This window comes from Sciurus vulgaris (assembly GCF_902686455.1).
Source record: "Sciurus vulgaris genome assembly, chromosome: 14".
In the NCBI taxonomy this organism is placed as follows: domain Eukaryota; kingdom Metazoa; phylum Chordata; class Mammalia; order Rodentia; family Sciuridae; genus Sciurus; species Sciurus vulgaris.
Window position 1 is genome coordinate 2,143,745 of NC_136475.1, and position 26,886 is coordinate 2,170,630.

A 26,886-nucleotide genomic window follows, 5' to 3' on the forward strand; every position below is an offset into this window, starting at 1 on the left:
TCAGGAGGCTACAGCCCCTCTATCTCCCAAATGGCAGGGACCCCATATGGTGATCCTGGCTACACTGATGGTTGTCAAGGTGCAAGATTTACCAGGATGGCTACACGTTTCTTGGGTTAAACTCTACTCTCAGTCTGCAAACCCCTCTCCAGCTTCTAACCCTCAGGTTTCTTCCAACCAATACTCGGACACCCCAGTGGGATGTCTCCATCTTAGGCTGAAGGCCATCAAGCCCTTCACTCTTCTTCTTCTTCCAGAGGCTGAGGACCAGAACACTGAGGACCAGAACACCAGACAACCACGCCCAGCTGTGAGGACTGGACTGCCAGCTACATTCTTGCCTCCCCTGCCATTCACTCTGTCTGCCATTTTCCTAACTATTGGATTCTTTCCCAATAGATCTGTCTGGGTACCAGTCATTTCCTCCTCCCAGACTGCCCACCGGACTGCTGGAAGACTTACTCCTACTGTCCCCAGGGGTGTCTCACACATTTTACATACATTCACAGCTGAGGATCCACTCTTAACAGAGACTCAAATTAACTACCCTCTCATGGCCCCGGGATGTTGGATGTACTTGAGAGCGGGTTCTCTCATCTCCTGGCTAGCGCCCTAGACTTTAACAGCTCTTTGGCTCTCAACAGCACCCCCTTGGAGCAGGTGATCAGGAGTGTCTCTCTTCCAATTTGCTTCCAACTTGTTCTGATGGAAGTCACCCTGTGGGTTCACTAGAAAAGGGAAGTGCTCTCAGGAAGGGTACTGCCTGGAAGTCCACCAATCAGGTATTTATCAGCTTGTATTACGGGAATATCAGGACCTCACAGGGAAGAACTGGAGTCTGGTTATAAGTGCACTCCCCAGAGGAACTATCCAGTCCCCAACCCCCACCTGCTGCAATGACACCTCCCTCCCCTGAATCGGCTCTATGTCCACACCCAGCAGGAAGCAGTTACTGAAGATGGATCATTGCCCACGCGCCCAAAAGGATTTTCTTATAAAAACAAAAACGGGGGAATATAATACTCGGTGGGCTGCCTGGAGGGCAGACGCAGCTGCTGGTGCATGCAGCGCTCTGTCCGCGTGGACCCACTGGGTGTCTCCTGGCTGTGGCAGGCAGCAGGTGGGTGCTAGGTTTGCCCTGCACCGCGGCCTCACCTTGGGCCTTGGGTTGCCTACAACCAACGCATCATACTACCTTGCAGGGCTCCCTCCTGGGTGGTAGGGGCAGGACACCCCTGTGGGGGAAGGAAAGGGGGCAGGACAGCACCCCAGCTGTCAGCCTGCCATCCTAGCCAGCTATTGGTCCACTTGTCAGCCTGTGCTTGGAAGCCACTGGCCTAATCCCTAGGCGGTGAATTTTAACTACTCAGCAACTGGCCCGTTCAACTACTTAAGCGAAGCTCCCTCACCATGCGCTCTTGCGTGCTCTCTCTCTCTCTCTCTCTCTCCAGGGCAGACGCTGTTCATCTGCCTAATAAAATCTCCTGCGTGAGTTCCCACATCCAGAGCAGTTTTCCTGGGTGCTTCTCACTTTTCACCCTGCCCCTGAGAAATTATATGTATGAAAAAAATATGAATGAAGATGTATTGTCAGTAAAATATGTAAAACAGGAAGATGTAATAAACATGTATTAATTAAATGTAATAAAATGACGGAAATTATTCTTAGATACAAACCACATGAGAATAAATGCTCAATGTCATAGATTATCAAGATCCATAAGCAGTGAGTGAGTCAACTGGGCACAACAGAGTCCCCGAGAGCAGCACAGCAGCACGTGTCCAAGAGACCCAGGCAAAGAAACGGTAAAAAAGAAACATGATCCTAATGGAATAGCGACGGAAGGAATGTCACGGAACACTCAGAAGTAATGTACCCACGCAAAACAATGACCCTTGAGGAACACACAGTAAAGTCAGGAGCAGGAACAAGAGTCCCAGGACCGTGGTCCCTGTGTGCAGGAGGAGGACACAGGGAGACGCACCAGAACTGCCACCACCGTGTTTACCTACTGGGGCCCCAGGGTGTTTGGAGTCTCATCATTAAACTCAGCATGGCTTGGTGGGAAAAATGACCTGGGCTTCTTCAGAGCGTTTCACCCCATTTGCTCAGATTTCAAACCATAATTAACAATCTAACACTCAAATCATAAAATAAAAATCCCAAACACGAGGGCAAACTGGAACCGTGTGGCACAAGATTTCATGAAGGAGGCAACAGACTCCAGCCGGGTCGGCAGCCTGCAGTGCCCGCGGCTCAATGGAAACTGACTCGTTAGAGCGAACAGATGCCCACGTTGGGCGCACTCTCCTGCAAAGCCGCAGCCCTGCAGGGGTCACTCCTGAGTGTAGCGAGGACATCGAGAGCTAAGGAAGCTTCTGTGAGGTCCACTCACCCTGTGTCCCTTTTCACAGTGTGGGGATGCTCCCTCACCCAGGCTTATGATTCTCACGGGGAACAACACACGGCTAGATGCAGATTAAGGTCCTGACCTATGATGTCTGTTTTCTGCAACCACTTCTAACAAAAAAGAGTAAATTTCCACAACACCAACCAATGTCCTAGCAGCTGGTTATTCAATCATTCAAATCTGACACTGGCCAACAGATGTACCACAAGTGTGGGGCTCACACCTGCTGTATTCTGCCTAACTGGGAATCCACTTAAGGGGCCAGGATATCACCTACACCTCTTACCCATTTCCTATAAATTGGGGGGACTACAACTACCTAACATGTTGAATACTTTGAAATAACTACTCAGACTAAGGGAAAACACTACGTTTACCGGCTTCTCTGCGGGGGCACTTGGCAAATAAGACCCTTACCAGAGCATGACAAGGTTCCTCTGGAAGATGCTTGCAAGGTCTCATCAGAAAACTGGGTCCTGCCAGGAAGCCATCTGCATATTCTGGGGTTTTCTGTGCCTGCTGTTTTTACTGACATATTATTCATTGCAGAGTCTCTCTCATGGAATAAATGCATTGGGGGATAAAGGGAACACAACTTTATTAAATGATTTATTCAGGTTCCAGACAAATGATACCTATGAGACTTGTGCAAAACAAAACTCTATGGGTCTTAGGGTGAAAAATATTCTTGAGCAACCGTGTCCTGTGTCTTTTTCTTGGGAACAGTGTTTTGACTCCCTTAGGATAATTTCTATTACAGATTTTTCCCAGGCTTCTAAGGCAAAAATAAAAACTCCTTTAGCTCGTTAGTTACATCTAGTCCTGTAGAACATCAGCTGCCTCCCACAGCAGGAACTAAATAAGGATAAGCTTTTCAGATCAAAGGCAGGCCTCAGTTTTCCCAGAAAGAAAACCTATTAAAAACATACACTTTGATCTCCAATTATCTTCCACCAGGTGACTTGATATAATACATATCTAAGAAGACACTGGCCTAGAGAACCACAAAAACCAATATCAGACTACAAAGACTGAGTGTCAGCTAGTCTATAACTTAAGTGGCAGTGTCAAATATAGGTCAAGGAGAAGTTAGACTTTAAATAATATTTCCACGTCTAAGCTATGTTCTGAAGGTGTCGGGTCAAAATAAATTCATTATAAAAATATTTGTTTAATGTTACTTAGGTTAGCAGAAATATGTTAGTTAATAAAGATAAGATATTACCAGATGGCGCCTGTTGGCTAAATGCCCAAATCCTTCTTCTGTTATCTATGCCCTTGAAACTTCCTCCTTTATTCTTAGTAAGTTTGTAAAGGGTATAAAAATTGCTGGTGAATTCAATAAACTTGTCAGCAACCTAACACTGACCTGAGTCTGTGTGGTTGCTGTCCATCGCCGACGCTGCGCCGTCTAATCACTCGGGGCTTTTATATTTCAGGCCATCAAGGACCCCTGGACTCTGCTGCTTGGGCTGGTCCCCGGCACTTCTCGTAACTCAGGACATTAACATGGAAGAGAGGCACAGAGCATGGAGAGCAGCAGGGGAAGATGGGTCAGGGAGGTCATCTCAGGAAAGAGCCAAGGGACACATGGCCCCTCCTCTGTGTTCCTCTACAGCAGTGTAGGAGACAGGCACCCTTCAGACCCAGGAGTGGTGAACACATGTGTAATCCCAGTGGTTTGGGAGGCTGAAGGAGGATCTTGAATTCAAATCCAGTCTCAGCAAATGAGAGAGGCCCTAAGCAGCTCCATGAGACCTCATCTCTAAATAAAATATATAAAAGAGCTGGGGATGTGTCTCACTGATTAAGCACCCCTGGGTTCAATCCTGGTACCTAAAGTAATAAAAATAATTTTTAAAAAGGCACCCTTTCCATTATAACTATGATGGTCTTTTTTTTTTTTTTTTTTTGGTACAGGGAATTGAACTCAGGGGCCCTCAACCATGGAATCATATCCACAGCCCTATTTTAAATATTTAGACACAGGGTCTCACTGAGTTGCTTAGCACCTCGCCATCGGTGAGATTGGCTTTGACTCATGATCCTTCTACCTCAGCCTCCCCAGCGTGCCCAGTGGCCCTCCTTATCTTAACTATAACTATCCAAACATTCATAAACAATTAGCTGGACAGTTTGCTTTTAAGTTGCCAGAACAAAATATTAGTCAAGTAAAAATGCTTAAACTTCCCTGCTGCCTACAGCCCACGGAGTCTGACCCACCGCAGCCTCAGCCAACACACTCTTCTCCCGTCCCCTCCTAAGTACGTGCTGGCTTCATGGTAGAGGATTCTTTGATCTCACATCTAATTTTTTTTTCCTGGTCTGGGGACTGAAATTGCTTATCTATGTTATTTAATTCTATCTTTGTATATAGTGTTGAACATACTATTACATAACTTAAATTTACACAACAACAACAAAAAAACAAAGAATAAAATAAACTAGGAAACTATGCTCCTGGCCTGATTTTATCCAACTGAAAAGAAGTCATCTAAAGTATGAAAAATAAATCACGTACCTATTTTACTGTGAATTTGATGATAAAAGATAACGATATGCTAATTATCTTTTAACCTGTTGCTCACTAAACCAATGTGGGAGTCTTCAGTAGATTCTATTACGCAGAAAAACTCCTCCTGTGCAAATTATGAAGAGTAGGGTGATAGGACATGTGGGACTCATGAGCTTTCTGCAAACTTACACTTTCAGAGTTCCGTTATTTGTCCCCAACCCTCAAGTTCCCTTCATCCATCAATGAAATCCTGAGCCGTGTGGGTGTCTGAGAGGCAGGCGGAGGTGGCCCTGAACTGACGCGTTTCCGCACGAACCAGGCCAGCAGTCTGCCCACAGGCTCCAGGGCATCACCCACACTGACATTCTCAACAGCCAAGGTCGGAACTGGGCAGAGCTGTCGTGGGCTCGCGTGAAAAGCTGGGGTGTGTGGGCGGGACCAAGTCCTGACAGGATCATCTTTTTTTTTTTGGTGGTGCTGGGGATTGAACCCAGGGCCTTGTGCGCGCAAGGCAAGCACTTTACCAACCCAGCTTCATCCCCAGCCCGAGGATCGGCTTTTTTTTAAAAACACTGTCCACTGCGCTGTGTCCACTCATCTCTTCTGTGATCCTACGTTGAACCCTCAGGGACTGATTCTTCACACTCAGGTGGCTCAGCGTGGATTTGCTCAGAGGCCTCCTCTCCCCTCCCCAGAGCCCTTGATCCCATGTCTCTTTCAAATGATTATTTGTACACTCTCTGGAAAACCTTTAAACACTGACTAATGGGCGGGTGTCAGTACTTGGAGTTCACCTCCTAAGGTATCCTTAGCCATTCCCTCTTTTTGTGGCCTTTGTCTTCTACCTGTAAACAGGGAGCTCGTCCCTGAGCCAACCTGTAATAATATGAAAATCAAAACGCAATCCCCTTTAAAAACATTTCTATCTTACGTCTCATTTGGAAAAAACACAAAATGGACACAGAAGGAGACAAAGGCAGGTTGCAATGCCCCTGTGTTTGACAAAGTTGAAGATACTGATGAGAATCTCAGCCAAACTCTAGTCCCCGTAAGTCAGAACCTGAGAAGACAAGAACACAAGTTGCCACAAGCACAAGAGATGACAGAAACACTGGCCAGCAAGCGTACATGTTCTCCATCTAGTAAAAGATAGTATCAGGAAAGAAATCCGGCAATTTCCGAAACTAAACCAAGGATTATCAGGAAATTCATGTCAGGATCATCCCTGGAGGGTTGCAAGATTAGTGGGACATCCGTGTGAGATAAGGAAGCTATCGTGCCCTCGCTCACACCACATGAGAACTCAATTTCAGGTGCAATAAGTACTGAAATAAAAAGAAAATGTAAAGCATTGGAAAGTCGATGTAAGAAAGGGTGGGCTGGGTCACAAGTGGTAGAGCACACGTGCAGTCTCAGGTGCTCTGGAGGCTAAGGCAGGAGGATCACGACTGTGAGGCCAGCCCCAGCACTGAGCAGCACAGTCTCAAAATAAAATTTTAACAAGGGCTGAGGATGTAACTAAGTGATAGGATGTCTTGGTTTCATTCTCCAGTATCACAAAAGAAGGGGAAAGGAACAAGAAAAAGAGTTATTTCTTTTTGAAGTTAAACAGTATTTTTAAAGTTTTATAAATTACATTAATTTAATACATTATTAAAATAAAAATTCTACTAAATGATACCATTAAATGGTGCAAGGAGAAGTGCAGAGTCAAAGAAACTGATTGCCTCACATATAATCAAAGACTTATAGAAAGAAAGAGCTAAAGAGGAACCCCAGAAGAAAACAGGCAAGAGACTTCAACAGTCACATTACATCTAAGTGCTCAATAATCATAAAAGACTCAACCTTTTTGGAAATTAAGAGAAATGTGAAATAAAATCACATCACATGCACGAAATTAAAAAACAGTATTGATGAACATATGGAATAAATGAGTTCTTGTGAAGTGAAGATGGAGTTTAAGTTGTTATTATCTATTTGTGGAAATGCTTTTTCCATTGAAGATACTTGATACTCCCCCACCAGAAAAGAGACTCCTAGAAATGGCAACACCTGTGAACCCTAATGACACAGAAGGGTCTAAATGTACTGCTCCACAGAGCTGAAGCCCAGGGGCGTGGCCAAGGAGCACGCACCAGAGAGAGGAATGAGAAACTGGGAGACCACCATTTCCAGGAGCAGACACAAGCTTTGTCATATTACACCCAATTTTTAAACTAGTATAAAACAACATGTAAGTTTTCTATAAGTGCCACAGGAACGTTGTATTTAATCCATACACATGTTTTAAAGAGAAATGTGTAGAATTTGAGAAAATAAAACATACAGAAGTATATAAAAGATATATTATTCTAGATTAACTTGGGAGAAACGATCCTCTTCATGAGTTTTGTCATCCACACATGTGGTAGGTAACTGAATCTTTTATATACTTCTAAATATTTTATTTTCTCAAATTCTACACATTTCCTTTTTTAAAAAGCACAATACACACTACCATCTCAATCACACAAAATGGGATATTTTGTATGTTTATGCATAACCTGGAGGGACACATCCAACTGAGCTGCTGGGACTAGATGACTTTGTTCTTTGCTTGTAATGCACACATTACCTTTTAAAAAATAAATGCTATTAAAACATTTTCAGTATGCTTTATATTTAATAGAAGAAGGGATCAAAGCAAGAGGTTCTAAAATTCTTCTGGAAGGATAACTATATGTGAAATTAGCTATGAAATCTCTGAACTATAAGAGCAAAACAGCAGCTATCATTACTTGACACTACTGTGTATTATTAAACTATAATATTAAAATAATAAAGACCCAGGAATAACAATACAGAAGATTCCATAGATAAATCCATACGTATACAGAAACCATTTGTATTAAGTGCAATAGAAGGGCCCACATACATCCAGCCATATCAAGATAGGTATTTAATACATATCAAGATAGATATTTAATACATATCAAGATAGGTATTTAATAGAACGCAACCCAAAGGTAGATGTTAGAACTGGAGGCAGCGTGTGCAGCTTGGGTGTGGCCCTGAGGTTATAGCACAGTACTCCCCAAGAAGCAGAAGTTAAGGGGGCTGATATTCCAAACAGAGCAGAATAGGGGGCTCCTGGCTCTCCCTTCATGATACACCAAACACCTGCTCCTGTTTTGAGACCCTCTTAGACTCATAAATGAGTTGAGAGATTTATATACAATGGCAACCGAGAAAATATCTACCCTCAGATGAGTAGGAAAAGTTGGGGTGACTTGGGCATGAGTCCTGCCTTGAGCAATGTGCTTATAGTTGGGGCAGAATACCCCAAATCCAGTGTCACCCTGAGTAAAGAAGACTGGGTCACAAATATGGCATACCTAAGCTGAATGTAGTTCGGATCTGAATTTATCTGATGCACACAGAGGAAGGGACTAGATATACATCAGAGGACAAGGTGGTAGTTTTCTATGGCCATGACAATCCCTGGGCTCCATTCACTGGGACCAGGACAGAGGAAGTTAAACCTCCAAGGTCCCAGTTGATTCCTAGAAGGGATTTGCCAGCAAACTCTGCAAACTGCTGTTGGTAAGAGCTGAGCTTCCGTGTAGCCAGCACCGAAGAGTCCCCCACGGAAGCCCAAGGGGAGCGCAGCACTTCCTGGCCCGCTCCCCAGGCCCCCTCAGAGGGATGGGGCCTACCAACTCCTTCCCGAAGGAATCTGACCAAGCACTGAATGTCCCAACTTTAACCCATTGCATTCAACGGAATACACCCCAAACCCCAAATGTTGGGAGAAACGGTAACCATGCATGTGTCCCTAGATCACGGAGGAGTGGCTTTGCACGGGTGTGTGGGCACTTCCGTGGGCAGCAGTCCCCACCAGGACTGAAGAAAAAGGGTTAAAGAGAACAGATCCTGAGTTGGGTTAGGTGGTGGTGGTGTTATTTTGTACCAGGGATTGAACCAAGGGATGCTTTGCCACTAAGCCAAGATGGTAAATAAATGACTTCGCTCTCCTCTTCATTGTGGCAATGTTCACAAGAGTCAAGGTAAGGAGAGAGGTGAGTGTCTTCTGCATAAAAGGTACAGAATCTCCCTGTAGGAGATTCCCTCCTGCTGCAGGGCACCCGGCTACTCCAAGAGACTACACACCCTGAATTCAGACTGCTCCCTAACAGGGTGAGACCCAGGTACTGATATCCACAAGACACTGCAAGAGAACTGAGACATGCCAGCCGTGGGATCTTCAGGCCAGGCAGTTCTGAAACAGAGGACCAGGAAAGTGTCAGAGGAGGAAATGAGAACCCAGTGACAGAAAGTCTACGTGGGGGAATCTTAACCGAAGACATTTTGACAAGGCGAGGACAGACACAACTGTACACCATGTAAGCTTCATATGGAGTCACATGGATGTTGTATTTCACACCTGAACACGTTTTTAAAAAGAAATGTGTGGAACAGAATTTATGAGAAAATAAAATATACAGAACTACATAAAAGACTCAATTACACACCCCATGTGCAGATGCCAAAACTCATCATTAAAAAGACCAATCTATAACATGAGCCCATCAAAAGTGCTATTATATATGAATGTGTCACATATATGTATATGGACATATATCACATTCATATATATATATTTCACCTTTAGATTTATCTATAAGGCAGTAGTTTAAAAATATATAAAAAACAGAAGGAAGACCAGGAGAGGAAGGGGAATGGGGAGGAAGGAGAGGGAAAGGGATTGAAGTGGAGCAAATTATATTCCATGCTTGTATGATTAGGTCAAAATGAACCCAACGTTATGCACAACTATAATGCCCTAATTAAAAAAAAAAATCCAGTATGCTTTACTTTTAAAGGAAGAAGGAAGCAAAGCATAAGTTTCTAAAATATAACCACAAAATAAATTTTTGTTCATTTAGCCCAGAAACCTTGTAATTATAAGAGCAAAAGACCTAGTTATCATTGCCGGGCAGTGTATATGTGGAACTATAATATTACCATAATGATCAAGGAATCACAGGATAAACAAAGCACATAGATCAGTCCACATGTATGTAAAATTTGGATTGTTGAGTTCAATAGAAAAGTCTATAAATCCAGCCACATCAAGGCCAGTCTCAGCAACTTAGCTAGACCCTGTCTCAAAATGAAAATAGAAGTACTGCTGTAGCCACGAGAGGACCACTCCGATAATTAAGCTTCTTGTCGGCAGGATTTTTAAATTTTATTTTCTGCAGGGCGCTCACTGCGGGTTGAGCCTCCTTTTTCTTGTGAAAGCCAGGTTTGCAGAAAAATGGCGTGAAGGCTGCGGCAGGGAGCGCGCTGTACCGAGGTGATTAGTTCCATTTTCCTTGGTAAAAACCTGTGACGCCTCTGTGAACGCTAAAAATTCGGGACAAGGAGTAACTGCTATGGAACCCCACTGACTACGACCTCGAAGAATCTCCCCACCCGGGTCCCGGGCGGCCCCTCTGGGCCGCCGCAGCCCGAAGGCACCGCTCGCGCAGAGTCCCGGGCGTGGGCCTCCCTGCCCGGCCTCCGTCCCGGGCTGAGGCGGGTGGTGAGGCCCTTGCGGAAGGAAGGTCAGGAAGCAGCAGCGGCCAGGGCTCGCGAGCCCAGGAGGGCGCGGCTCGAGGCCACGGCGCTCTCCTCTCCGCAGGAAACGCCCCTGCAGAGGCGACTCCGCTGGCCGCCGCTCTGCAAGGCGCTGCGCGGGCCCCGCCGGCTCGCTCCCCGCCCGCGGCCGCTGCGCCCAGGGGCGCGGCCGCCCCCGGCAGCTCCCGGCCCCAGAGCCTGCCCGCGGGTGCAGCGACCTGGCTCCAGCTCCAGGCGCCGGCAGACTCACCATCTCCTGGCTCCCGGGGGCCGTCAGCATCTGCAGGCGGAGCAGCGCGGACTGCGGGGCCGGGAGAAGCCCAAGCCGGGCGCAGGAATGGCGGCGGGAAGGGTAGGGCCCGGGCCCGCCCCTCGCCCGGAGCCGGGGATTGGACGTGCGCACCGAGGGCGCGGGGGGCGCGGGGCCTCGGACCCGCCCCGAGTCTGAGCCCGCGAGCTTCCTCCCTGAGTGACGGCAGATGGCCTCCAGCCCGGGGTCGGCGAGGCCGGAATGGCAGGCTCCCGGCTGCAGCTTTTACACTCTGCCTTGAGGTCTGCGAGTGGACAGGAGAGCCTCCTACCGCAGACCTAAGGCGGCGCTTCCGCCCGGAGAGCACTGTCAGGCGATCCCAGCGCGGGGATTGTTCACGTCAGCGTAGTACTCAGGAATCGAGAGGATACAGCGACGATTAGCATGTCCTTTAATTTTCCTGCGCTCTCCTCCTGTGAGACCACGGATTGGACTTTGAACTGCGAAGCATTCCCTTAAAGGCACCAATGTCCAATGAACTAATATGTGAGGCCCAAGGATGATTTAAAACATTCTAATATTTACACTCAAAAAAGGAAGAGGTGAAATTGATGGTAATAATATCAACCAATATATACAGAATATTATCTGAAATATATCATATTGATGTAGCTTAAAAGATCATCAGCAGGATTTTTGTTTTATTTTTTTGCAGAGAGCTCACTGGTTTGAAGCTTCCTCTTTCTTATAAATGCCAGTGTAACAGGAATTCACTTGATGCTTTGACTATATCTCTTGTCACTGAAATTTACATGTTTTTTCTTTCTCCCAACCTTTTCCCTGACCTTCTCCCTGGTCTTCTTTCCCCTAAACTTCTCCTCCCTGATCTTCTTTTCCCTGATCTCCTTCCTGATCTCTTCTCCCTGATTTCATTTTCTCTGAATCACCATTTAAAAGCCCCCTGTTCCTGCTGATGGGCAGCATCACAGCCTTTGGGGCAGGAGTCCTCTGTGTTTCTTCTTTGCTAGTAAAGCAATAAACCTTTTTTATTTTACTTTTTCCTTTTTCTCAAAACGATGTCTTTGTTCTTGGATTGGCATTGGGGACAAAGACCAAGCTTTTGGCAACACCAAGTTTGCAGACAAATTGTGTAAAAGATTCTGTCTCAAGACAGCTTGCTGTACAAAACTAATTATTTGTTTTCCTTGGTAAACAGAAATAATTGGTAAAAACTTTTGAAACCTCTATCTACTCTAAAAATAAGGGACAAAGAGTAACTGCTATGTAACCACCCACTGTTATGTAAACATCCACTAAGAATAAATCTCAAACAATTTCCCCACCTAGGATCAGAGAGATTTTTTTCGAGTTAGCTCCTCTGAATCACTGCAACTTAGACAAACCTGCTTCCTGCAAATTCCTCAGGTGTCCAGCCTCGTCTGTCCTACATCAATATGACCCATATAAAATTACTAATGATGTGTATGCAATTGTGGATCTCTACCCCAAAACTCACTGGATTTAAAGCCTCCAGCATATATTAGTTTGCTGCAAACACATTGCAGATTTGACAGCTGTGGGTCCACTGACCTCGGGAAGGGAAAGAACCGGGTCTCCTGTTTTTGATGCTACAGGTGAGGGATACAGTTCCTTAATAATATTTCTCCTCAGACCCAGAGACCCAGGGAGACAGTGCCCTGAGTGAGCACAGGGAAGTGTCCAAAAGTAGATCACTCTTTCCCACATGAAGGTGATCACAGGTCTATTCTCAATGCAGCTATCAGACAGCAAACAAAGGAAAACAGGGTCCCAGCCGTGGGGGACACATATCTTAAGATCTGTCCACAGCCTTGACTCTATTGTTTCAAACATGAAATGAATACTTATTGGCAATTTGACTTTAAACTAATGGCCAGGTTGTCGTATCTGTTTTATCCTGTGTTCAAAACCCCACAACTAATTAACAACTGGACTGGGTCTTAGCATGAACTGTACTTTGTTCCAAAGCCAAAATACCTCCACCAGACCAACAGACTCATGCAACATTGCTTATTCTCATCAGACTTGGAAAAAGGAGCATTTGTGATTCTATGCATATAGAATATAGGACTATGTATTGCATATCATAAAACAAGCAGAACTTTCTCATATACCTGAGTAGCTCAGGATTCTCATTCCAGGATCTAGGGAAACTTGGCTCCATTTACATCAAGGACAAACACCAGCTAGAATTAATCTCAACCCCCCCTTTACAAATAAAAACAGGTTAATATCGAAGATGTGGTAAGTTTAACAAGGGTCTATGAATTATGGAACGGGCTGCTCAAGAGGCATGTAAAGGACCATCAAGTGCTATGTTTTCAGAACACGGATGGACATGGGCTACAGAGAAATGCGGCAAAGAACTTCTCTGTCGGAGGCACAAGAAGAGGAGGGCAAGGGGGGACGTGTGAGTACTGGCAGCCATGAGCCTTCTGCTCATGGAATCTGGAGTTCAGACAGGGAAGGTTCAACATGGTGTATCTGGGCATGTGGGTGGCATGTGGGTGGCATGTGGGTGGCACGTGTGCCTATGGGGAAAAGGCCATAATACGTTTTCAGAACAAAACTGACGTGAGGCAGGCAATGGTCGAACAACACTATCGGCGAGGTGCACTCCCGTGCTTTGCCGGAGGTGGAGCCTGAGCGCTTAGGTGTTTCACAGCCTCCATGGAGAGCACCGTCCAACAGGGTCCTCTGGAAACTTCCGCTGGGTAGGAAAACCCAGGCTTCGATGTGACAACTGGCTTCTCAGCGTGGGCATCGGAACTGAGAACTGCCCACAGACAGAACTGCATGAATTCCTTCAAAGCTGCTCGGAGACTCGTCTGCTCCTGCCCGGAGAAACCCTCCCCTCCGTACTTTGAAGAGAGCACCTCCAGAAGGCGTCCCAGGAGGCCCTTTGGCTCAAGAGACAATGGCTTCTCCTTCTTTTGTGTTCTGGGAAGTCTCCAGAAACAGCTGTCAACCCAGGTTCCTCCCGGGGCAAAGGCTTGGGCAAAGGCAGGGAGCAACCAAGCACACCACAGGGCCCAGAACCTGACCCAGGGGAGAACAAACCTAAATGGCGGAGGATCAACTGAAAAGCGACGCACGCTGATGGGCTGGGAAATTGGAAATGAAAGGAATAGTGTGATTTCATTTGCCAGATGATGAGAGATCAGCCAAAAGAAAAAGGACGCCAGCACCCAGGAGATCCTGCCTTCGGAGAAGCAGCTTCCGTCCGAGGTTGCGGGTGGCAGTGTCCCTTTTGCAGCACCAATGTGACCACAACCTGCCTGCGGCTACTTAGGGTCCATGTGCACGTCCTTTCCCTCAGGAGTCCCTTTCCCAGAGTCAGTCTTCAGCAGGACACTAGTGGACGTTATCAGCCGCGTTGTGTCCCCTCCCCAATCTCATGTTGATGTTCTAAACACCCAGTGCCTCACCCTGTGGCTCCAGTTGACTATTTGGTTCTTAAAGACATAATCAGAGTTAATCCAGTTATTTGGTGTGGGGCCCAATCCAATTAAATCCACTTGTGCACTTATAAGAAGTGACAATGAGAACACATAAGCATAAAAAATGTGCAGACATAGAGACAGAAGATGCAATCCACCTGCCAGAGGGCCTAGAAGAAGCCACCCCAGCAGGCACCTTGACACACAGCCTCCAGAATCAGGACAAATACATTTCTGTCCTCACGCCCACGATCGATGGCATTGTCACATGGCAGCCCTGTGAAACACAGGCAGCCCACTAGGTCACACGCACTGTCCCTGCAGCATGGCTGGATGTGGGGCGACTGGCTCACATCGCCTTCCACCAGCACTGAAAGACTGCAGTGCTGCGAGCGGTCACCTCTCACTGGAGTGGAAGGAGGCCCGTGAGGACGCAGCCCCCCACCCGGTGGGCCACGGGGACTGGTTTTGTGACAGGGCAGAGCTCCAAACAACAGGCGACAGGGCTTAACCTCCTCTGTCTGTGTGACCCTACCCCTCTGGGCGTAGATGCTGTCCTGGTGAGGGTGCTAGTTGCTAAGTCCTCTAACAGGACTGGAAGCACAGTGGAGTTGACGGCTGCGTGGCCACCTGGGGCTGGGGGCTAAAGCGAAACTAGCAAGAGTGGAAAAAAAGAAATATACGCACTGCCCAGTACAAATCGAAAATGATGCCAAATGCTTTTGCTGTTATTTCTACAAGTTTGTGATGGGGAAGTTCACACTCACTACGTTACCAGGCGGGTAACACAGTTCCAATTTCTGTGGGAACTGAAATGCTGGTCATTCCAGTGGTAAAGTGCTAGGACCCAGCTTAGAGGAGTCCCCATTCCTGGGTATTTGTACTCCGACCCTGGCCATCTCAAGTATCCGACTGTGGAAACCCTTCTCAGAAGGGCCATCTAACCTCAGACCAGGACAGCACAGTTGGTTCAGTGCTGCACTTGCTTTTCCACCAGTGACACAGCGTTAATAGGCGGCTCCAGGATGGCCTGCATGGACCTCTCAAAGGATCACCACACTCAGTACGACATGTAACGCTGACCCCTGGCTGGTCCCACAGGTGACACTTACACTCACATCAGGTATATATAAATATGTGTACAGACCTCCATCCAGGGGTGACACCAGATCTCAGAATAAGGTCCCTGGATAAAGACCTGAGTAGAAAAATTGCTGTTCAATGCTTCAATATCCACCCTGGCCAGCCATGTCCAGTGGTTTTAATAGGAAAGACCACCAGAGTTCCAACATCTGGTAACCTCCTCCTGCCATTGCAGACCCCCTGCAGTTCCCCTCTTCTCTCTCTCTCTCTCACACACACACACACACACACACACACACACACACACACACACAGGGGAAGGGGGAAGGGCTTCCCAGATGTGATCACAGAAGAGGGCTTGCCTAGAAGGGTCTTCTCTGGCCTGCCCCCTTTTACTTGGGGTGCCTCCTGATAAATGGCCATAAGGTCTGGTGTTCAGTTGAGTAAACATGTAAAAATGCTTCTGCCCTGGACATTTTCGTGGCTATGACCTTGGGCATTTGGGACACATTAAGAAAAGAGCTTGTTCTTTTGAGCAACTCCCTTCATGTGACTATCTCTAGAATGGGTGTCTGGTTACCAGAGTTCTAAGTTCTGTTGGGTTTAAATGCCAAAAAATTGATGCATCTTCTTCAACGTTTAATTACCTGAGCCTCTTCCTATAGTTAGGCTTCCCAAAGTGCCCTTAGGGTACTGATATTATATCCCCTTCGCGACTTAAAATCATGCAAACACAGATGGCCTTTCAACCCCTTGGTAATTCATCAGTGCCACAAGGGTCTTGGTTTAAGGAGACAGATTTCTCTTTTCTTACCGTTACTGTCACCCTAGAGAAGTCATTGTGCCTTTCAGCCTCTCCCAACACACGCAATGGGGATCACATTGGCACCTACTTCCTGCGGGGATCATAAAGTGTGAGTGAGGTGAAGCCTATGCAATTCACATTTTGGTGTCAAACATAGAAAATGCCAAAACCTGCAAAGGTGAGAATTACAAGGGGTGAGAAACACCATGGAATAAACTCCAACAGGCCTGAGTTCCAGCAGTACAATCCGGGAAAGTCACTTCTCTAGGACAAATTTTTCTTTCTGCATCAGCCAGATCCTTTTTGAAATCAAAAGAATACTATACGTGGTCACCCTCAGACAAGGAACCCTGCAGTGTTGTCCCGCTATGTTTAGAATTAAATGGACGTGTTGGCCAGCTCAGCCCCAGATACAATGGGGCCTAACACTAAGCAGTTAGTGACTCGATTCTTAACAATAGTGTGCAGTAAAACTGAAGGAAGGCCGCTTCTCTATACGAAAATACAGTTCACTGTAACAAAGTTCCATAGGCTAGGTAGCTTAAGAACAACCTCAATGTATTTTTAACAATTCCAGAGCATGGAAGGGGTCCAGCAACATATATCTCTCTTTCTAGAGACTCACATTGCTCTGAAGGACTTCTAGGGAACTCAAAGTCTTGTTTTCCCCATAAAATCAGAGTATGGTGTGTTCTCAAAGGAGAAATAAAGCCAACATTCCTGAACATGAAGTCATTCAGTGAAAGCACAGCAATGCGTATGGGAAGAAACTGAAGCTGTACCTCTTCTTGTCCTTGTTTTACGCAAGGTAGGTGGACCCGTCTTAGTTTTAACTAGTAGAATATAAAACTCCTACCTGTTCTCTCTAGAACTTTGGACAATTTTTAGGTACTCCTGTCCATTTACTTGACCCTGGGCATATGAAACACAAAAACACATCACTGCCCCACGGCCCACTTACCTCCAAACTGTGGATTTTTCCTCTAGTTCCTTCCCCATGGTCTTCTGCTTCTCTGCCATCACCAACGTGGTGCCAACCTGAGAAGTTGCATGTGTGTGCACACATGTGCATGTGCATGCACACACCTGTACCTTTGTGTGCTCATGTGTGCATATGGAGAAGAAAATGGCTCATGTGAGGAGGGACGTGAAGGGGTTTCCAGTGTGAAAGGTGACATCATTTCAAATCAAACATTATGGGAGGGGGCAGATCCCCACAGAACTTTGCTCACCTGTGGTCTGGACCAGTCCCTTTCAATCTCTGGGCCTCCGTTTCCTGATAATACAGTGAGGAGCTGGATGTGAACCAGCATAAGTATGTACTAAATGAGGACATGGGTTTGGCTCCATAAATACTGCAGGAGGTGCCAATGTGGGCCAGGCTGGCAGGCGCAGGTTTACAGGCCTTCTGCCAGGACTTCTGCAGATGTCCGTGAGGTCTGGGGCAGCCAGGTCTCTTTTACAGCACCATACACTATGCCCAGTGCACAAAGGTCTTGGCCCTTAAGGCATTACCTGTGCATTTACCCACATTCAGACTCTACCTGCTGTGAGTAAAAAGAGGTGATTTGTAAGAAAAATACAAGCAAACCAGTTGGGGGAAAAATGGGCAAGTATCTGTCGAGTTATGTCCCAAAAAGATACAATATTGCCCCCGTGTATATGCAAAGGTACCCCATATCATGAAATTCAAATTAAAATTGCAGTGCAGGGCTGGGTTTTAGCTCTGGTGATAAAGCACTTGATTAGTATGTATAAGGCCCTGGTTTCAACCTTCAGTGCCATACACATTTAATAGAAAGATTCCAATGTGATTTAAATATGCAGTGGCTTAAAACCAATGATGAGAGTTGTAAGGATGTCAAGCAAGTGGAATCTTACACACTGCCATGCATGTAAGTGGTCACAGCCACTTCCAAAAACTCTGTGGTGGCATCTCTTAGAGATGGAAATAGACTGTAGCTGTTGCTCAGTGATTCCACTCTTAGACATAAACCTGATGGAAATGCCTACCTGTGTTCACCAAGAAAGAATGTCTACAGGGACTGGGGCTGTGGCTCAGCGGTAGAGTGCTGGCCTAGCACTTGTGAGACACTGGGTTCAATCCTCAGCACCACATTAAAATTAATCACTTAATTAAAGGATTGTGTCCATCTACAGCTAAAAAAAATCTAAAAATTTACTACAGCCTTATGTGAAAACTGGAAACAATTTAAATATGTATCAGTAATGAAAAGATAAATAAAATGAACTCAATAATTTTAAAGTGGAATTTTGCACAGAAATTATCACCACATTCAAAGGATTTATGAAACTTGTGATTCTCATTGTGGACTTCACTGAACCATGTGTAACAAGATTGGGGTCCAGATGTCCTACAACCCAGGCCAGCCAGTCACCTCCAGTGAGTGATGACACAGGATCCTTCTTATCCTGGCTTTCTCCCACTTAGCTTTATCTAATTTTGCCTGGTTATTTGTGTAATTGCAGGAAGAAAAGTGATTGACCACATAACAATCTCAGATTGTTCCTTTAAAAGTCTCTGGCTAGTTAGCCATCCTCAGGCAGTTTTGTCTAAATAAGATATAAACAATTTAAATATAACATGTCATTGAACACCTTGGTAATATAACCAAGATTTCAATTTGAACCATGTTACAAGGAGAAACACATTCTTTCTGGATTTACCTAAATCAATGCATACTGCTGAAGTAGTACTTCTGAATAATTTTCAAAACTTAGATGGATCGAGGAGGGAGAGGAAGTGGGTATTCCCACTTTTCCTCACAAAAGCACACCTTACTCTGTTAGAACACTTCCAGGCAGGCCAGCTTCCTAAGGAGAAGGGTTGATTTTGCTTAGACTGAAGATTCCACAGCATGACAGCTGGACCATCTCAGCCTACAAGGGCTCTCCTGGTTGCCTCCAGTCTTGGTGGATGGCAACAGGAGGAGGCAGGATGAGAGGTCCCGCCTCTGCTCAGGAAGCCAGGAAGACTGATGGGAGATGGCTCAAGGTTTGACACCAGCTCTCATGAACACTTACTGAGACGAGTAAGGATCAACCACTGCAGAAAGAGAAACAGCTGTGGAACAAGGCAGATGGCCAGAGGAGAGAGAAACTGACTATTGGGTTCTGGACAAAGAAGCAGCTAAGCTCTGACCAAACAGGCTGAAGGCCCTGGGCCCCCAGGCTGCACTGCAGCTGCACCACAGCAGCAGGGTCCTGCCCATGGAGAGATACATAGGAGCCACCTGTCTGGCCTCAGATCCCAGGGCCAAAGAGGTAGCAAAGAGAGGCAAGGCCTCCAATGCAAGCTCCCTCACTTTGTGTGTCCTCAACCTCTGAACTTTGGCCTGGAAGCAGTAGCTCCGAGTGGAATCAAGCCTTGTTCCCAGAGCTCAGCAGGTAGAGTGGCCTCCTGAAGTCCCTGTGCATGCAGGCACCTGCTTCTTGGCCATTCTGGTTTCTATAGAAGGAGACCCCTAAAAATTTCTGCATGGACTAGCTGTGGTTGTGCACGCTTATAATTCCAGCAACGTGGGGGCCGAGGCAGAAGAATTATAAGTTCAAAGCCAGCCTCAGCAACTTAGTGAGGCCCTAAGGAACTCAGTGGGGCTCTGAACAACTTAGGGAGACCTGTCTCACAATAAAACATAACGAGGGCTGGGAATGTGGCTCAGTGGTTAAGGGACCTTGGATTCAATCCCTGGTTAAAAAAAAAAAAAATCTCTGTATTGTTAATGTGACCTTCATTGGGCAGAGTACCCTGGTCACAGAGAAAAAGCTTCAGTTGGTGGAGGGGCAAACTGACATACACACTCACAGCTATTGAGATCGTCTCTAAGGTCCTGCCTGGAAGAACAGAAACTGAAGCCAGCTCGTGTCGTTGGCAGTCCCCATGAAGAGGTCATCAAGGAAGCCTAGAGACCGCACGGGAAGGCCAGGCCTCTCTTGAAAATGTGCCCACAGTAAGAACAGGCCCAGCAGGAGCCCGGGGCACAGCTGACGGTGGGGACTCACCGGAAGCCCGTGACCTGGTGATAATGGCGACAGGACCAGTCAGGCTCACCACGTCCTGTGCCCCCACCCCTAGAATGTGACCTGGGAAACGGAGGCTGAGGCAGGGCTTCGTACACGCAGGTTGTCCAGCGCACCTCCTGGACGAGGTCTGCTGTGTGAGCTAAGAACTCAGATACCCTCTCACCCAAAAAGCCATAACTCCACTTGCAAGTGCCACCAGACGTGTCCTGACCCAGTGTCCACTTGTCATCCAGGAAAGGCAACAGCTGCTCTGCTGGAGGTCAGCAGTGAGTAAGGCTGTGAGGGCCAAAGGACCATGAGGAGGACGATCAATGTCATCACCAACAGGACGTTGTTTAAGGAGGGGGTCACCTGCCCAGGAGGAAGCAGCACCCCTCAGGAGAAGCGCTGGCAGGGATCCAGCCTCCTGTGGACAAATTCTTAAAACACGAGTGGGATTGGCTTCACCAAATACCCTGCAGTACTCCAGCCCTGCTTGTAAAAAACAAAACAAGTAAACTCACACCGATGAGTACCTTGTGCCACAAGAGCTAAGAGCTGTAACTCACATTGAGTAGGACATTCAGCCCCAGGACCTAATCCGTACACCCTGCTAACTGCAATGCCAGGAAACCATGGCTGGTTCAGTGTGCTGCATTTAAAAGCTGAATTCTTTTGCACCCCCTGAAAAGGCATTCCTCATGACGGTTTATGGCACAGCATCCTTTGGAAGGCAGAGCCTGCGCTGTGCAGACGCCTTGCCTGGTCTCTGTGGCTACTGCTCGGGTTGCTTCCACTTCCACCTCCGTGGGCTGCACTCCTCTGCTCCACCTGCTGGGCCAGTTGGAACCAGTTTGCACTTCACCTGGCGACCCAGGTGCTGCAGGCCAGGAGCGTGGTAGATGGAGTCCTGGGACTGCAGTGTGTGGGTGGTGGGTCCGTGGGCAGATGACCCCTCCATGGCCTGGAGGGTGACTGCTGGATTTGGAAAATGACAAACCCCCAAATCGTCCTGCCTGGGAAGAGGGGTGTGGATGAGAGCAGCATTTGACAGCACTGACCCCGTCCCAGTGCGTTCTTTCCCAGTGACAGAACAATCCCTAAAAGGAAGCCAAAGCATCCATCCTTCCCCAAACACATCCCTTCCCAGTGACAGTACAAGGGGACCCTGAAGGGAAGGAGACACACCCTGAACGCTGACCCCAGACCCTCCATTCTTCTCCAAATAAAAATGTTGCCCAGTAAAAACAGATTTCAAATCCTCAAAATCTGTTTCCCGAGTGCCCAAACTGGCTGCTGACCCTAGGCCCCACCCCCATCCCACCCAACAAAACAGACCCAAATTAGTGTCCCAAACTAACAAGCGCATTAATTAAGTCACCTCTCCATGTAACCTATAAAGTGTAGACTCCCCTTGAGCCAGGGGCTCATTTTCCACCAGCAAACTGGGTCCCTCAAGGCATCACTCAATTCCTGAATAAGACTCTGTTCCTGAATAAAAGCTATGCTCAAATACTAATTGCTTTTGCCCTAATTGTTTGCTGACCTGTTTATTGTTGTCCTAGTGTGATCTCTGACCGAGATATACTACACCCAGTCACTCCAATATGGCTACCATGGACCTCTGGCCTGCCCTGATGCTGAATACCAGTAACCGTTCCTGCCCCACCAGTTGGAGAACAAGGACTTCACGTCACTTGGCCCCAACTTGTCCTCCCTCAGCAGAATGAGAAAGCCAGAATGAGTTGATACCCAAGACCCTAAAAGAACGTAGGTCCCAAAATCCTTTGGGGAGGGAATGATAAGGGACAGGCAGATGTGATTGGTAGGAACATAAAGTTAAGGGAGTAATAACACGGGCCCCCTTCACTGACACCCGCATGTCTTCTTGTCCACAAAGCTATTTACCTGCAGCCCTGCCTTGCTTAAGTGGACAGCATAGGTTATATTCCTCAGCAAAATACCTGTTATCTGCAGGAGCAATGTGGGCTTAAATAATGCCAATAAGAGGAACACACATTGTTCTGAAGTGGGAGGACGTTTGTGACACTTACACAGATCAAATCCCAAAACTCAGGAAAATTAGGATAATCCCCTGTAAGAACAGGTTCCAATTAGACCCACGTAGCATGCCAAAGTGAGGTAGACTGGTCGTGGCAGGGGGGCCTTGAAGTCTGATGTCATTGGGCTGTCAGGACAGTGAGGGTGGACATCCCTGGAAACAGAGTGCCAGCCCCTGAGCCTGTTCCCAGCCTGGTGATGACCGGAACGTCAGCCTCCAGGTCTGGGCAGGCCCTCATGGGAGGCCTGAGTGCCTCTCCTGGTGGCCTCACAGCTGCCAATCACTATACTGCAGGAAAAGCTGAAGCCCGCATCCAAAACAGGCTGCGGCGCCCAGAAGACCGAGGAGATCACGGTCAAGTGCAGGAGGGAGTAGGTGCCTGGATCTGGGTGGGCCAGAGAAGCTTGAGGCTGAGGGTGGGCTGGCTGGAGCTGGGACCCACCCCACGGCTGGGCAGCCCATGACTGGGTGCCTCACCTCACCTCTCCAGGCCTCAATTTCCTCCTCCGTGATATATAAGGCATTAAAGAGTTTCTCAGAGGGCCAAAGCTACCCTAAGGACTGAATCATCTCCTGGAACTGTGTCACGAGCGTGAACCACCTCCCGGCACCGTGTCGCGAGCGTGAACCACCTCCTTGCACAGGGTCATGAGCGTATTCTGCAGTTCAGGGAAAGGTGGAAGGTGTCCTTATGGAGGGCCCTCCAGTAAGCTGGCACTTCCATCCAGCCTCCAGGTCCCACCCCAGAGCTCAGCAGCAGCAACAGGTTCCACTCCAAGTTCTGTGACCAATTCAACTGCATTTCTGAGCACCCAGGAGATTACCAAGATGCCCAGAGTAAATGGTCCAGCTTCTGCAGTTCCATTTTGAAGCTAACAGCATGAGTTTTGTCTCGGAGCCTCCAGTGGCCGGGAAGATAACATGAATGTCCACAACTTCGGCATTTCTTCCTGGTGCCAGCGTTCCCCAGTCTACATCCACAGAAGGGACCAAGATGCCTTGGCTCCTGAACATAGATCCTTAACCCTCTAGAGTAGAAGGGCAGACTGGATCCCTGTGGGGTCTGGGCTTCTGCCAAGGATGCCACGTTCCACAGTTCTGGACGTTGGCCTCCCCAGGCACAACTGGAATCACCTTGGCTTCCAGAAGCACCTCCTTTTCTTCAGCCTGGACCAGGTTCATGGCCTGTACCCACAGGCTTCTCGTCTTGGTTCTGCAGCCACCGCTCCCACCACGCATCACAGGTGGGCGATGCTGCATCTCCCACTTAAGCATGGGTGTGGACGATAGCAACACGTGTAAGAGCTCCCTGGCGAGCTTAGGGGCAGGGGTGCCCCGTGGTATCGACACTTGTCCTGGCAGCAAACACATGTACCATGCGCCATCCCCACCTTCCTGGAGTTAACCTTCTAGTGGGTCGGGAAAGATGGATGAGAATAAAGAAGGCAGCAGTGGAGCTAAGGGTTTGGACTGAAAGGAGGAGGGCATCGGGATGCCCAGCTCCACTTGAGAGTGAGCCAGTAGAAACCCAAGACTGAGAAGTAGGCCTCTGGGGAGATGGAGTCTTGGAAGTGTCTAGGGTGAAGGCTGCACTGTGTGGACCTTGACTTTCTTGAGGAGGTACATAGAGCCTCGGAGACTGGAGCAGAGGAGGCAGCCACGACTTTTGGCATCACTGTGGGAGATAGGCTTCTGCCGGGGAGGGAGAGAGGCTTGTTACCCGGCTGCTGTTGCAGGCAGCCGAGAGGGGACCACAGCAGGCTGGTGGCCATGGAGGAGGCCAGCAGCGTCCGAGTCTACATGTCATTTTAACAGGGAATTGAGAGGGTCTGCTCACAGAGTGTGTAAGGACATGGAATGTGGACCCTTGTCCTCCAGGAGTCCAGCTGCAGGTGGACCATTTTAACCCCCACCAAACCCGGGTAAGGTGCCGACTCCACTGAACCTCTGGAGGCCAGGAGTTCTCAGGGGTGTCACTGAGCACTCTCCTGCTTGACCCGTGCCTGAGTCCCACTTGTGCCATGGCCCCTAATGTCTCCCTGGGAACTGGCTGGCCAGTGGTGAGGCACTTTCAGACTAGAGTGTCCAGGTAAAGCAGGCCCCTTCTGACCACCTGCCAGCTCAGGCTGGTCCAGACTCCAGACTCACCCCAAACCTCTCCTCCTGCCAGGACTGGAACCTGCCATTCGACAGACCGACCAGCTCCCATGGAGCATTCACTGCCTCGGTGCCTTCCGCCCTGTGGGCAAGGAGGGCAGACAATGGGCAAGGCACCTGCCGACCCCTGGGCACTGCTCTCTGTAGGTTCCCTGACACCTTCGCGGGGATGGTCTCCACTCAGGGGCAACCCTCCCAGGCACAGTTCACTGCTCGCAGGAACCCACGGCACCACCAGCTCTGACCTGCAGCTCTCTCCTGGTGACCCCAGACACGGGCCGAGACCCTTGCAGGGTCCTGGTCCCTCCTCCTACCGCCGTGGCTTTTTTTCAGACTGCACCCGAGTCCATCCTCAGGACACACTGAGAGCAAGGATATCTTGCCCACCACGTACCAAGCTTTCTCTGGGAGTGAAGAGAGAGGCCCTCTTAGGAACCACACTCGTCACCTGACCTCGAGGAGAAGCCCATTGGTATCCAACCTCGTGCCACAGGAACTGCCATTGAACACTGCATCCTAAAAATCCATGGAAGAAGGGAGAAAGGGGATCTAAGGGGAAGCATTTGGGAGACTGGAAGGTCAACTGGGTATTTGTTTGAAAAGGAACATAAAAGTTCACTGATGAGGGCAGGGCAATATGTGTTGCAAATAGTGCTAGAGTTGAATATTTTATCAAAATCCTGATTCTACCCCAGCCTGGTCATTCTGGCTCGGTTTGTTTTGGCTTCCTGTGTTAATGGAAATGAGATAGAGACTTTTACACTCATGCTATAAAGTGATACAGCAAGGGAAAGAGTGGCCATGGCATTTTCCAGCAGTGTAACTTTGATATGGAAGGAGCTACAGCTTCAGAAGACTATCTGGAGCTCCAAAGGGGGAGATTAGAAATCCCTGCAGTTTACCTTTGTTTTCAAGTTTTAGCATTTAAAAAAATTATTTGTATTTTGTCTTCTTCTCGGTGCACTTTCTTTTTGAGTCCCCAAGATCAACAGGCACTTAGGCTATACTTGCCTGGATTGGTGAGTGTCCAAGCTGCCCGTCCATCTGGGCACAGGCATGAAACGAGCACAGACCTGAGGGAAGCTCTGGGGCAATGGAGTCACGGCTGCCACTCTGCAAGCCTGTGGAGTGGAGAAGGGGAGGGGCTTTCACCTGGAGCTGGGGCTCTGAGCTCTGATGAGGAGCAGGGCCGACGGGAACTGGGAGGCCAGGGCTGGGTGGGAAGGAGTGATTCTGCGACTTCCTGCCGTGAGAACACAAGGTCACAGGGATGGGCCGGCATGTCCCCCAGGCCTCCCCCAGCACATGGACTGAGGCTCTTGGAACAAGGGTGCAGCGCCATCTGGATGGGTCCACAGGCTGCATTGCTGAGAGAGCTGGGAACAGCCTGGAGAGTTATGCTCCTGTCCCCAGTCACAATATAGAATTGGGCAGTGTCTGGAGAGGATTTACTCCGAGGAGGATGATGCCTCCTAGGGACTGTTACCTCCTCCCTGTCTGCAGCCGGGACCTGAAAATCATTTGTCTTGGGAAACGAAGACTGTCAGTGGATGGCCTTCTTTATCAATCCCTTTTCCAAGGTTACACTATCTTGGGAATTTGTTCATTTTCCATATCTATTAAAGGCCCTGTGGACTTTTGCCAACCAGGTTATAGGCACAGAGCCACACAAGCCCTTTGGAGGGAACATCACAAGGTCACGTGCCCAGATGCCAGACATGGAGATACAGAACTTGTTTTCCTAGCTGGATTTTGGGCTTACATTGGTCCTGTTCCTTCTTTCTATGCCACTATTTCTCCCCAATAAGGAGAAGTGAAAATATTTATTCTGTGCCATTGTATATTACATATATGTATTTGCTTTTGATACAGGGAAAAGAGCTTAGAATTTGCCTTGAGTCTCAGAAGAGATTTTGGACTTGGACTTTTGGGTCATGCTGGAACTGTTGAGGCTGTGAGGACTCATGGAAATGCACTGAATACATTTTGCTTTGTTAGATGGGCATGAGCTTTTGGGGCCCCAGAGCAGATGTTATGGTTTGGACATGTACTGTCCACAAGCGTTCATACATGAGATGATGAAAAAACAGTCAGAAGTGAAATAGATTTTCAAGGGGTAACATGATCAATGGATTAATACACTTGAATAGTCTAACTGGGTGGTGACTCTAGACAGGCAGACTGTGGCTGGAGAAAGTAGGCACTGAGGGCGTGCCTTTGGAGGTTGCATTCTGTCCGTGGTGAGTAGAGGTCTCTCTGCTTCCTGTTGTCATGTTCCGTGCTGTTTTCCTCTGCTCTGCCCTTCCACCACAATATTCTGTCTCACCTCAGGCCCAGAGCTATGGACTCAGCCAACCACGGACTGAACCTCTGGAACAGCAAGCCAAAATAAACTTTTCCACCTCTAAGTTGTTCTTACCAGGTATTTTGGTCACAACAATCTGAACCTGACTAAAACACCTATCTTATTTCTCACCCATTTTCCTCTTTGGGTAAT

General features: G+C 47.9%; 1 protein-coding gene across 1 annotated transcript in view; it reads right to left on the minus strand.

The window, feature by feature from the left end:
- LOC306644414 (uncharacterized protein) overlaps positions 1 to 26,325 on the minus strand; it is a gene marked incomplete at its 5' end in the record, with an annotated part of 41,892 nt that extends 15,567 nt beyond the window's left edge. Inside the window, 8 exons of the mRNA XM_079111370.1 lie at positions 10,781 to 11,062; positions 20,305 to 20,444; positions 22,504 to 22,617; positions 23,953 to 24,028; positions 24,381 to 24,471; positions 24,838 to 24,905; positions 25,401 to 25,510; positions 26,283 to 26,325. Coding sequence (XP_078967496.1) covers positions 10,781 to 11,062; positions 20,305 to 20,444; positions 22,504 to 22,617; positions 23,953 to 24,028; positions 24,381 to 24,471; positions 24,838 to 24,905; positions 25,401 to 25,510; positions 26,283 to 26,325 — 924 coding nt within the window. The remainder of the gene's footprint in view (positions 1 to 10,780; positions 11,063 to 20,304; positions 20,445 to 22,503; positions 22,618 to 23,952; positions 24,029 to 24,380; positions 24,472 to 24,837; positions 24,906 to 25,400; positions 25,511 to 26,282) is intronic.
- Positions 26,326 to 26,886: the final 561 nt, after the last annotated feature.